The sequence below is a fragment of the Mauremys reevesii genome, linkage group 4, assembly GCF_016161935.1.
Source record: "Mauremys reevesii isolate NIE-2019 linkage group 4, ASM1616193v1, whole genome shotgun sequence".
Taxonomy (NCBI): Eukaryota; Metazoa; Chordata; order Testudines; family Geoemydidae; genus Mauremys; species Mauremys reevesii.
Window position 1 is genome coordinate 147,536,713 of NC_052626.1, and position 12,636 is coordinate 147,549,348.

At 44.1% G+C, this 12,636-nt stretch overlaps 2 protein-coding genes across 2 annotated transcripts; both read right to left on the reverse strand.

Annotated features, from left to right (window-relative positions):
* Window positions 1-295: 295 nt before the first annotated feature.
* On the reverse strand, window positions 296-1,234 carry LOC120403447 (olfactory receptor 1019-like). The gene has a single exon (XM_039534517.1). The coding sequence runs from the start codon at window positions 1,232-1,234 to the stop codon at window positions 296-298; it is 939 nt and encodes a 312-aa protein (XP_039390451.1).
* A 9,707-nt stretch (window positions 1,235-10,941) lies between these two features.
* Window positions 10,942-11,880, reverse strand: LOC120403438 (olfactory receptor 1019-like). The gene has a single exon (XM_039534507.1). It carries the CDS (start codon window positions 11,878-11,880, stop codon window positions 10,942-10,944), a length of 939 nt encoding a protein of 312 aa, XP_039390441.1.
* Window positions 11,881-12,636: the final 756 nt, after the last annotated feature.

Consider the following 12,636-nt stretch of genomic DNA (forward strand, 5'->3'; position numbering starts at 1 on the left):
CAATCTTTGTTCTACTGTGGCTAACTCATTAAATAACCATTGGAACAAAGACATGAAGTTGAGCATCTCACCGTCTAGTCCACCAGCCTATAGAATCATTCTCTCTGGCTTGTGATGCTTCCAGTGTTTTGTCCACTGATCTCAGTCGGGGCCTGCAGACCTTGTTGGAATACAAACAAATTAATAATAACAAGAATATAACCATGGGGTCTGTGAAAATACATCGCAATGGGCTGGAAATTGAATTCACCTGTTTCCGCTCCCCGTCACTAAATCAGTACAGAGTTAAACAGATTCAAAAATTGGTTCGGGGTTTATTTATTGCTCTCCTCAGGGTGTCCTTCACCTCTGTGTTTCTCAGGCTGTAGATGAGGGGGTTCAACATGGGGATCACAACCATGTAAAATGCTGAGGCCACTTTGTCTGTGTCCATGGAATAGCTGGAGGGGGGACGTAAATACATGAAGAGGACCGTGCCAAAAAGCAGGACCACAGCAGTCAAGTGGAAAGAGCAGGTGGAGAAGGCTTTGCACCGCCCCTCAGCAGAGCGGATCTGCAGGACGGTGGAGGCAATATAGACATAGGAGAGGAGGATAGTGACAAAACTGCTCAGTGTAATGCAGCATGTGAAAGCAAAGAACACAATCTCATTGATGTGGGTGTCAGAACAGGAGAGCACCAACAGTGATGGGATGTCACAGAAGAAATGATTGATGATGTTGGAGCTGCAGAATGACAGCTGAAATGTAAAACATGTTTGTATCACTGAATCCACCAGCCCCACAGCGTACACCCCGACCACCAGCCTTTTACAAAGCTGCCTGGACATGGTGACCTTATAGTGCAGCGGGTTATAGATGGCCACATAACGGTCATACGCCATCACAGCCAGCAAGAGGCACTCAACATCTGCAAAAATGATAATGAGATACAGTTGCACAGCGCAGGCAGTGTAAGAAATGCTTTTCCTCTGTTCTAAGAAATTCAGCAGCATCTTAGGGGAAATTATAGAGGAAAAGCAGAGGTCACAGAAAGATAAATTACTGAGGAAAAAGTACATGGGGGTGTGGAGTCGGGGATCAATCATGATTAACAAGATCATCCCCCCATTCCCTACAAGGGTGATACCATAAATCAGTAGGAATACCCCGAAGAGGGGAACCTGCAGCTCCGGACGATCTGTCAGTCCTGAGAGAATGAACTCAGTCGCCTCCGAGTGATTTCCCTTTTCCATCTCCTCTGAACAGAGATCAGGAAGCTACAGAGCTGTGGGCAGGTGGATGGTGCAGAAAACCTGTCCCTTCTCTGTAATGAAGTAAGTTAAGATAAATGGAGATCAGTTTCTTAATGGACATCAGTACCCACTCTGGGAAGGGCTTAGTCCACAGAGACAGATGTTCACAGCTGGTCATTCCAGTTGTTTAATAAAATACACACTGCATAAATACAATGACATGGAGGTTAATCATGACCCACACAGGGACACTCCTTTTCACTAATCTGAGCAGCAAACAGGGACTTGTCAATCTGCTGTAAGAGAATCAGGATGAAAACCATCTCAGTCTGGAGAGATTATTTGTTTGGTAAAGAAGGGGTGAGCGGAATGGATTGTCAATCTTTCTATCCTCTTTGGGCAAGGGGAGCTCTGTGGCTTGGCATGTCGGTTTGGGGTAAATTTGCTTATTCTGCTAATTAAGCTTTTTGGCATTTATTTTAGCTGGTATGAAAACCCAGAGACACTATGGAAAGCACTGGCTTCAGTGACTATGTAATTGCCTATATTTTCCAAGCAAGGAGGTCGCTCCTTTAGCTGAAGGGGTAGGAGTTAGGGCTGAGGCTTTTAGTGCTGGAGGTCTTCCATTCAATACCTGCTGATCATCATGGTGTCTGCATGTGTGTGTGACTGTAATTCAGGGTAATAGCACGTACCTGCTGAGAAGAGAGAGAGAGAGAGATGCGGTGGCATTTCCCCATCAATAGAAACTGCCAGTTTGGAGCATGCAGGAAATTTTATACTGAGCTGTGTGATCTATGGGACATAATTGCAGAAGCAACTGGGAATACTTGAGCTCAGCGAGCCATAAAACCTAATTAATGTGTTCAGTGACCCAAAGCCACCATGGTGTAATTGGTGCCCTGGGGATTAATTTGACCCCTCTTTCTTACTGTGCTATTAAATGATGCAATTTCTACCAGAGTTACAGAGTAAGAGGTTAGGGGTATATTTCACCCTGTTCTTGTCAGTGCAAGCTGGGTACTGTGTAGAGCTGATCAACAAAGGATCTTTTTGTTTGTTTTTTTTGTGTGTGGAGACTGAAATCTTCTTGCTAAAACTTAATATTTCGACTTGGAAATACCACTGAAGTGCCTCATTTTTACACACCACCAATCTCTTCCATGGGCCAGGTTCCCAGGGTGGATTACATGATGGTCTCTCCTCTTGCTGAACTGCCCTGGAACTTCACCAGAGTCCCACAGCCACGGTTTAGGGAGGAGGAGAGTTTAGTATTTTGATGGAAAGGTGATAATTTCCTGGGAAAAATAATTTCATGGAAAAAATAGTTACATGGAAATTCCAATTCCCCATCAAAAAAAGTCTCAAGAAAAATTTTCAACCAGCCTGAGCAACAAATTTGGAATCAAAGAAACAGAAAGTTAGATACAGGTGAAAAGTACCAATTGTTTGCAGTTGTAGCTGATATCCTCTCTGTCCTTCCTGGTTTCAGAATCACCTCATTGTCCCAGCACCAATAGATGGAATGTAAGACATGAAGGAGTACTCAGATTATCTAGCTATATATAGCATGCCAGTCACCATGGTATCCTAGATCCTTCCTTTGCTAGGTTACTCCCCAAAGTAGGAAAGTTAGGTTCACTCATTTTGCTTGATGGAGCCCACATGATGACCAGAGGAGTTCAGGAGGAGGCCACAGCATGCTACGGACTTCAGCCGTTCACAAAACTATCCCTCTTGCATACCTATTATCTGCACACCGAGCTCAGCTTTAAGATGCTAAATGAATCTGTGAGTCAACTAGAAATAGTCCTGCTCTCATCGCAAACAGTAATACATCTTTTTATAATGTATGTGAAGTTATGATTTCACTGCATTGTGTTAGTCATACCTGTTCCAAACTGAGACTGGAAAACTGGTCTGTCTTAAACAAAGAAATGTGTGCTCTGCTTAATTTTGTATCTAAACAGTAACCAGAATCTTCAAGGAGGAAGGGAAACAAGGAAGCCCAAAAAGGTAAGGAAAAAGCAGCATGGAACATCCTTCTACACAGACATTTTATCTTCTGGTAACCAGCTGGAAATGTTTCTCAGAGAGGGGTAGGACTATAAACAGGCGGGGCAGACATCCAAAGGCACCCCCCCTCTCTCTCTTTGCCCTTTGATTCACTGCATCTGAAGGGATAAAGGAAGCATTGGACTAGGGGAGGGGTCCTGACTTAAGACGTTTGGTCAATAAGACTGCTGAAAGCATGTGGGGAGGAAACTTTTGCTAGGAATTTCACATCGTTTGTTGTTAAGCACAAGTTGCATTGTAGCTTTATTTTTCTTGTAACCATGTCCGACTTCTATGCCTCCTTATTTCCACTCACTTAAAATCTATCTGGGTAGTCAATAAACTTAGTTTTATTGTTTCAACTAATGCAGTGTGTTTAAATAGAAGTGTCTGAGAAACTACGTTGCATGCATATTAATGCTACTAAAGAAATAATGGACAGTGTAACTTGTATTGTCCAGGAGAGGACTGGGCAGCACAGGATGTACATTTTGGGAGGGAAATCGAAGACTGGGGTGTGTGTTGGGGTCACCTTGCAGTATAACCAACTATTCCTGGCCCGGCTGCAATTACACACACATGCTCAGGGCGTGATTTGCCTGCTAGATGGTTGTTTGTGAGTGGCCCAGGTGGAAGCCACTTCAGCAAGGCATTACAAGGTTGCAGGCAGGTGTGACACAGCTGCTGATTAGTCTGAGTTGAACCCTGGTATGTCGCAGCCACCAACCTAGAAACTATCCCAGTAACACCAAAGGTGTGGTGCTGATTGACAGTAGTGTCCAATTGACATGAAAGGGTGAGGTCACCACAGGGATGGGCTCATGCATTGATCCATGGCTGCAGATGCACAAGAAAATTGTTGTCATCACCTCCTCACAAGTAGATCCATGGCAGGCCCAGTGAAGACTCTTCCTTTCTGCACTGTGGTAGCAGAAATTATCCCCCATGGGTGTTCAGGCTTGGCTGGTATTATCTGTGTTTCAGGGCAAGTTAGTGCCCCCTTCTCCTAAGTGGTGCCAACCTGTGAGGCATTGCAGGGTTGCGTGTATTAGGAGGAAAAAGTGATGATCCAAGTCAGCCCTATTCCATGGTATAATCTGTGGAGGAGGGATTACAAAGAATGTACATAAAGTCCTGCTTCTCTGAACACCAGCAGAAACAACCAACAGCCAGCAATCTCTGTATTCAGAACCTCCAAGTTTGTCACTGCAGGTCTCTGCTCAGGAAACACTATGTCCCTACTTCCTCTAGGAGTCATGCTCATTGTGATGGGTTAGATTACAGGACCCCCCTGATGTGACAAGACTACCTCTGCTCCTCCTTTCCCTGCCAACGCGGGGCCCCAGCACCCTGTCTTGCTGAGCCAGACAGTCCCATTTGCTCCAACAAGGACCCAGGGTCTGAATTACTTGCCTCAAAGCTGCAGGTTTACCTGAAAGCAGCTAACAGAAGTGTTCTTGTCTTTAACACTGAGGTAATGTATACACTACGCGCTGGATCGGCGGGTAGCTATCGGTTTATCGGGGATCGATATATCTCGTCTCATCTAGACACGATATATCGATCCCCGAACGCGCTCCCGTCGACTCCAGAACTCCACCAGGGTGAGCGATGGTAGTGGAGTTGACAGGGGGAGCCGCGGCGGTCAATCCCACCCCGTGAGGATGGGAGGTAAGTCGAAATAAGATACTTCATCGTCAGCTATGCTATTCCCGTAGCTGAAGTTGCGTATCTTACATCGACCCCACCCCCTAGTGTAGACCAGGCCTGAGATGCTCAACTCGCAACGGGGTCTAACCCAGACAAAACTGTTTTACCCTGTATAAAGCTTAATAAGTAAAAAGTGATTTTATTAAATACAGAAAGTAGGATTTAAGCAGTTCCAAGTAATAACAGACAGAACAAAGTAAATCACCAAGCAAAATAAATTAAAACACGCAAATCTATGTCTAATCAACGTGAATAAAGATAATCTCACCCTCAGGGATACTTCAGTACGTTTTTTCCTCAGACTGGACACCTTCCAGGCCTGGGCACAATTCTTTCCCCTGGTACAGCTCTTGTTCCAGCTCAGGTGGTAGCTAGGGGAGTCCTCGTGATGGCTCCTCTCCTCTTTCCCTGTCCCAACCCCTTATATGTCTCTTGCACAAGGTGGAAATCCTTTGTCCCTCTGGGTTCCCACCCCCTCCTTCTCAATGGAAAAGCACCAGGCTAAAGATGGATTCCAGTTCAGGTGACATGATCACATGTCACTGCAAGACTTTATTACCCACTTGCCAGCAGACAGGTATACGGGGAGACTTACAAATAAAACAGAGTAATCTGCAGACAATTGTCCTGCTTAATGGGAGTCATCAAGATTCCAAACCACCATTAATGGCCCACACTTTGCAAAATTACAATAGGCCCTCAAAGTTAAATTTCATATTTCTGGTTTCAGATACAAGATCGGTACATTTATACAAATAGGATGACCACACTCAGTAGATTATAAACTTTGTAATGATACCTTACAAGAGACCTTTTGCATGAAGAATATTCCACTTAAATTATATTCACTCATTAGCATATTTTTATAAAATCATATAGACTACAGTGTCACACTCATAACTCCTCCTCCTGGCTCCTCTGCCTCCTGTGACCCAGAGGAGCCTGGGGCAGTGCTCCCTGTGAATGCCAAGGTCAGGGCAGACTCCAAAAAGTAGGATATTCCCTAAACTGGTGGTTAACAAAGATAATCTCTGCAACAACTCTGCAGATGCTACAACAAAATATCTCCAAGCATGCCAGCTGCATCCTGATTCTTTTGTTAATTTTATTTATTTCCTATAATTTATAGTCCATGAAACAATGTGTGACATTGCACCCCATAATGTTTTATTGAAATTGGCTTATGAGTGTAAATATGACATAACGGCACTATGTTTTATGATAGATATGCCATGTAACATATCTCGACAAAGGTTATGATTTACTGGATATAGTCATCCTATTTGAATTCATGTATCATTCCTGTATTCAAAATTATGAATATTGGCTATGGACTTATTTGATTTTAAGTAGCCTCAGTGAAGCAGTTGGTCAGGTTCTTGAGAAAAGACTATTCTCTGTAAGTGCCCAATCAAGAGACACTTAAGCAAACAATGAACTTTGAGAGAAGCCAATTAACATCTGAGCTTTCCTGGGAATTTGGTGTCAGCCGGTAAGGAACAGAGTCATGCATGTGACTTCCCCATGTGACTCCAAAACTCCATCTTGGAGCTGGATTCTGCATAGGAGTGGGGAAGGGATTTCCACCCACAGGAGAGAGACTATATAAGCCTCTGGGGGGACCCCTCCATTTTATCTTCAGCTGGCACAAAAGATAGCCTCTCCACCCCAAGGAGATGCCTGAAAGATACTGGAACAAAGGACAATAATTAAAGGAGTGTGAGTGATTGCTGGACCCAGACTAGGAGGAAGTCTAATCTGTAAAACAGGCTTATTGGAACATCTCTGAGGCTGAAATTTACCTGCATGTAGTTTTTACTGTATTAGGCTAAGACTTATGTGGTTTACTATAATATTGTTTAATAATTAACTTTGTTCTGTCTGTTATTACTAGGAACCACTTAAATCCTACTTTTTGTATTTAATAAAATCACTTTTTACTTATTAATTAACCCAGAGTATGTATTAATACCTGAGGGGGGGGGAACAGCTGTGCATCTCTCTCTATCAGTGTTACAGAGGGCGAACAATTTATGAGTTTAGCCTGTATAAGCTTTATATAGGGTAAAATGGATTTATTTGGGGTTTGGACCTGACTGGGAGCTGGGCATCTGAATGCTGGAGACAGGAGCCATTCATAAGCTGTTTTCAGTTTAGCCTGCAGCTTGTGGGGGACGAGTTTCAGACTTGGCTCTGTGTTTGCAGCAGGCAAACGGTCTCACTCAAACAAGGTAAAGTACTAAAGACCGAAGCTGGCAGAGAAAACAGGCTCAGAGGTAGTCTAGGCACATCTGGTGGCAGTCCCAAAGGAGTTTCTGTGACCCAACTCATCACACAGAGTTTAGGAATAAAATTGCAAAACAGTGGGGGATGGGAGGAAGGATAGGACAAGAACTGATGGACTTCAATTGCAGTAAGGGTTGTTTAGGTTGGACAATAGGAAAAGCATCCCAACAGTGAGGATGGCTAAGTACTCTAATAACTTGTCCAGGAAGGTTGTGGAATCTCCACCACTGGAGATTTTTAAGAATAAGTTAGACAAACACCTGTCAGTGATGCTCTAGATAATACTTCAAACTGCCATGAGTGCAGGGGACTGGACTAGACGACCTCTCGAGGTCCCTTCCAGTCCTATGATTCTATGATCTGACGAGGAGCCCTGCACTGGGAGGAGGGGGGATGCCAGCCTGAGCAGTGGGGATGGCAAGGGACATACACCTGCCTACACTAGACATTCAGCTTCACTCTACCCCACACCACATGCACACACATATGCTCAATGCACACCAAACACACATACACAGACATAGTGCCCACTACACACACACAGTGCCAACTACATAACAAACACACACACACACAGAGTGCCCAATACACACACACACAGCCAGACACTGAGCTCGGTCAGAATGCAGAATAATCTCTACTGGGAAGCTGAGACAGCTGGAATATTTCCAATCAGCCTGAACAAAAAAGACCCGAAGGGGATTCTGCTGCCCTGGCAGGGAGATAGGACTAGATTTCCCAACTGATCTTTTCCATCGACCGCTTCTCTGAGGCCTGGTTTATGCTTAAAAATTAGATCAATAGAGCTCCGTCACACAGGGCAGAAAAACATTTCACACCCTGTGCGAGGCAGTTAGCTTGCACTGACCCTCAGCGTAATTCTTCCATTGACCGAGCTACTGCCTCTCGGAGACGTGGATTAACTACATCTAAGGAAAAACCTTTCCATCATTGTGGAAAACATCTACACTACGGCACTCCTGCACACCAAAGCTGTAATGACCTTAGTATAGACATTCCCTGAATTGATGGGTGAGTTTTCCCCCTCCCTATTAAAGCTATTTTTCTCTCCTTTTCCAGTCACTCTTCTCCCTCCCTTGTTAAAGCTCTGTCCTTCTTTTGATAGGTAAATATGTTCAGAAAATTTGAAATTTCTCCTCTCACAGTAATTCCTTCCTTCCCCTCCCATGAATGGCTCACTGTCCTTTCAATTGAAGGCTGAAATGCTCTGAAACTAACTTGTTATCCCATGACTTGGTGACACCTCTTTATTTTCCCTCCCTTCACTTACATTGAGTTGAGAAGGACGGAAGCAGTACTTGCTCAGTACCCTAAAATCAGACTAAGGGTCAAACATTTCCCTGTTTGCTAACCATAAAAACGTTGCCTTTAATTCCTCGGGAGCTGCTTCCTTGGGTGGCAGAGGTTAAATTTGCTTTGATGACTTTGAGATTTGATTCCTGGAGCATGTTTGCACCCAGGACAACAGGTGAGCACAGCACATGCAATTAATGTTGTTGCCGTGTCTTTCTTTGTGGAAATGGAACACAGAGGGCCAGAGTATCCGCTGGTCTGGATCTCTGGCTCTCCCGTGAGGTCTTTTTAATATGATACAAAACTGAGGTGAATGTATTACACTTTATTTGTTGGTCACCTCTCCAAATGTCGCTTTGTGTCCCAATGATGGGAAATTACTCAAAGATGTCTAGAAATGGGTGAATTTCTTCTGGACTAATAATTTATTGTCAAAACCAATACCCTTTGGATTGATCTGATAATATTCACAAAGTGGTACAAATGCTCCGAATAGCTTTGTCCCTTTTACAGACTAGTCTCCTTCTAGTCTGGGTCCAGCAGTCACGCACACCCCCTGTAGTTACTGTCCTTTGTACTAGTTTCTTTCAAGTAGCCTCTCCAGCCCCAAAGAATATTTCTTGAACCAGCTGAAGACAAAATGGAAAGTCTCCAAAAGGTTTAAATAGAGTTTCTCTTGTGGGTGGACACCCCTCCCTCCCCCTGTGTAGAATCCCAGCTTCAAGATGCAGTTTTGGAGTCACATGGGCAAGTCACATATCCATGCATGACTGAATTCCTTACCAGCCAAGCCACATTCCTGGGAAAGCTCACATGTGGATTGATGTCTCCAAGTTCACTGTTGGCTTAAGTGTTTCTTGACGGGGCACTTACTGAGAATAGTCCTTTCTCAGGAAGCTGACCAACTGCTTCACTGAGGGTATTTAAAATTAAAAAGTACATATCCAATATTCATAAATTTGATTACAAAAATGATACAGGCAAACAAGTGGGAGGAATGTATTCAGTAGATCAGAACCTTTGCAGGGATATGTTACATGGCATGTGTAGTATAAAACATATTCCAGTCATGTCATATTTACATTCATAAACATATTTTCATAAAGCCTTATGGGGTGCAACCTCACACTGGCATCTTACATTGACATGTAACAATATCATCTGATACTGGAATCCATCTTGAAGCTGGTACTTTTCCAGAGGGGAGTGGAATTTCAAACAAAGGTTTTCCTCTGTAGGGGTGTTCTATATAAAGTGAGGAAGGCAAACAATGAGTATCTTCAGTTGGCTTAAGAGACGACCTCCCCACCCCACAGAGATACCTGCAAGCACCTGGAAATGAAAGGACTGTAACCACAGGGGTGGGGAAGAACAGGCTCGACCCAGGTCACAAAAGGTATGGGACCTGAGAAGGATTTTACCTGAAGTAACTGGAGTGATAAGTTAACATTTGTAACTGATTTCTGGGTATATTAAGCCTACCTTTCCGTCTTTTGTTTTATTTAGCTTTGTGACTTACTTTGTTACTAACTAAAATCACTAAAATCCAACTTTTTATACTTAATAAAATCACTTTTGTTTATTTATAAATAACTGTTACCTGGGAGGGCAAACAGTTGTGCATAGCTCTCTTGCAGTGATATAGAGGGTGAAGATTTATCATTTTATACTGTATAAACTTTATACAGAATAAAATGGATTTGTTTGGGGTTTAGATCCCACTGGGCGCTGGGTGTCTGTGCTCTGGAGACAGGTATCTTGCTGAGCTCATTTCAGTCTAGACCTGCAGCTTTCCGGCTGGGTCCCAGACCCTGGGTGTGTGTTGCAGCAGGCTAGCATCTCTGGCTCAACAAGGCAGGGTTCTGGAGTCCCAAGCTGGCAGGGAAAATGGGCTCAGAGGTAATTTCAGCAGAAAAGGTGACAGTTCCAATAGGGGTTTCTGTGACCAAACCTATCGCACTATGCACATGGATATGCCCCTGAGTGATGTGCTCTTCCAGTCTGGGTTCCTTTCAATCTCTTTCAAAGTTGTTCTACTGTGGATAACTAATTCAATAACCATTGGAACAGAAACGTGAAGTTGAGCATCTCACCCTCTAGGTGGATGTCCCTAGCCACCAGCTCATAAATGATTCCCTCTTTCTGGACCTCTGATGCTTCCTGTGATTTGTCCCCGATCTCAGTTGGGGCCAGCAGACCTTGTTGGAATACAAAGAAATTAATAACAATACAATAATGAACAATACTACCACCGACTCTGCAAAATTACTTTACAATGGACTGGGAATTGAATTCACCTCTTTCCACTCCCCATCACTAAACCAGTAAAGAGTTAAACACATTCAGGAATTGGTTAGGAGTTTATTCATTGTTTTCCTCAGGGCGTCCTTCACCTCCGTGTTCCTCAGGCTGTAGATGAGGGGGTTCAACATAGGGATCACCAGCGTGTAAAACACTGAGGCTACTTTGTCTGTGTCCATGGAATAGCTGGAGGGGGGACGTAAATACACGAAGAGGAGGGTGCCAAAAAGCAGGACCACAGCAGTCAAGTGGAAAGAGCAGGTGGAGAAGGCTTTGTGCCTCCCCTCGGTGGAGCGGATCTGCAGGATGGTGGAGGTGATATAGACATAGGAGAGGAGGATTGTTACAAGGCTGCTCACTATAATGCAGCACACTAACATAAACAACACAATCTCATTGATGCGGGTGTCAGAACAGGAGAGCGCCAGCAGTGGGGGGATATCACAGAAGAAATGATTGATGATGTTGGAGCTGCAGAATGACAGCCGAAATGTAAAACACGTGTATATAATTGAATCCACCAATCCCACAGCGTACACCGCAGCCACCAGCTGTTTACAAAGTTTCCTGGACATGGTGACCGTATAGAGCAGCGGGTTACAGATGGCCACGTAACGGTCATATGCCATCACAGCCAGCAAGAGGCACTCAACATCAGTAAAAGCGTCCGAGAGATTCATTTGCACAGCACAGGCAGTGTAAGAAATGCTTTTCCTCTCCACTAAGAAATTCAGCAGCATCTTAGGGCAAATTGTTGAGGAATAGCAGAGGTCACAGAAAAACAAATTACTGAGGAAAAAGTACATGGGAGTGTGGAGTCGGGGGTCAATCATGATTAACAAGATCATCCCCCCATTTCCCACCAGGGTGATACCATAAATCAGTAGGAATACCACAAACAGGGGGACCTGCAGTTCCGGACGATCTGTCAGTCCTGAAAGAATGAACTCAGTCGCCTCCGAGTGATTTCCCTTTTCCATCTCCTCTGAACACAGATCAGGCAGCTACAGAGATGTGGGCAGGTGCATGGTGCAGAAAACCTGTCCCTTCTCTGTAATGAAGTAAGTGAAGATAAATGGAGATCAGTTTCTTAATGGACATCAGTATCCGCTCAGGGAAGGGCTTAGTCCACAGAGCCAGATGTTCACAGCTGGTCATTCCAGTTGTTCAATAAAATAGAAACTGCGTAAATACAATGACACACAGGTTAATCATGCCCCACATATGAACACTCCTGTTCACTAATCCAAGCAGCAAACAGTGACTTGTGACTCTGCTGTAAGAGAATCATGGTGAAAAAATTTTCACTGTGAGGAGATTATTTGTAAGCTCAAAAAGGAGTGAGAGTAGAGGAGTGTCAATCTTTCTATCTTCTTTGGGCAAAGGGAGCTCTGTGGCTTGGCATGTCGGTTTGGGGTAAAGTTGCTTACTCTGCTAAGCTTTTTGGTATTTACTTTAGCCTTTATGAAAAGCCAGAGACACAATGGAAAGCACTGGCTTCAGTGACTATGTAATTGCCTATATTTTCCAAGCAAGGAGGTTGCTCCTTTAGCTGAAGGGGTAGGGGTTGGGGCTGAGGCTTTTAGTGCTGGAGGTCTTCATTTCAATATCTGTTGATCCCCATGGTGTCCGTTTGTGTGTGTGACTGTAATTCAGGACAATAGCTCGTACCTGCTGAGAAGAGAGAGAGAGATGTGTTGGTGTTTCCCCATCGACAGAAACTGCCAGTTTGAAGC

Excerpts from the sequence above, each read along its gene's own strand:
- LOC120403438 (XM_039534507.1), bottom strand. The coding sequence starts at position 11,880 with ATGGAAAAGGGAAATCACTCGGAGGCGACTGAGTTCATTCTTTCAGGA.
- LOC120403447 (XM_039534517.1), bottom strand. The coding sequence starts at position 1,234 with ATGGAAAAGGGAAATCACTCGGAGGCGACTGAGTTCATTCTCTCAGGA.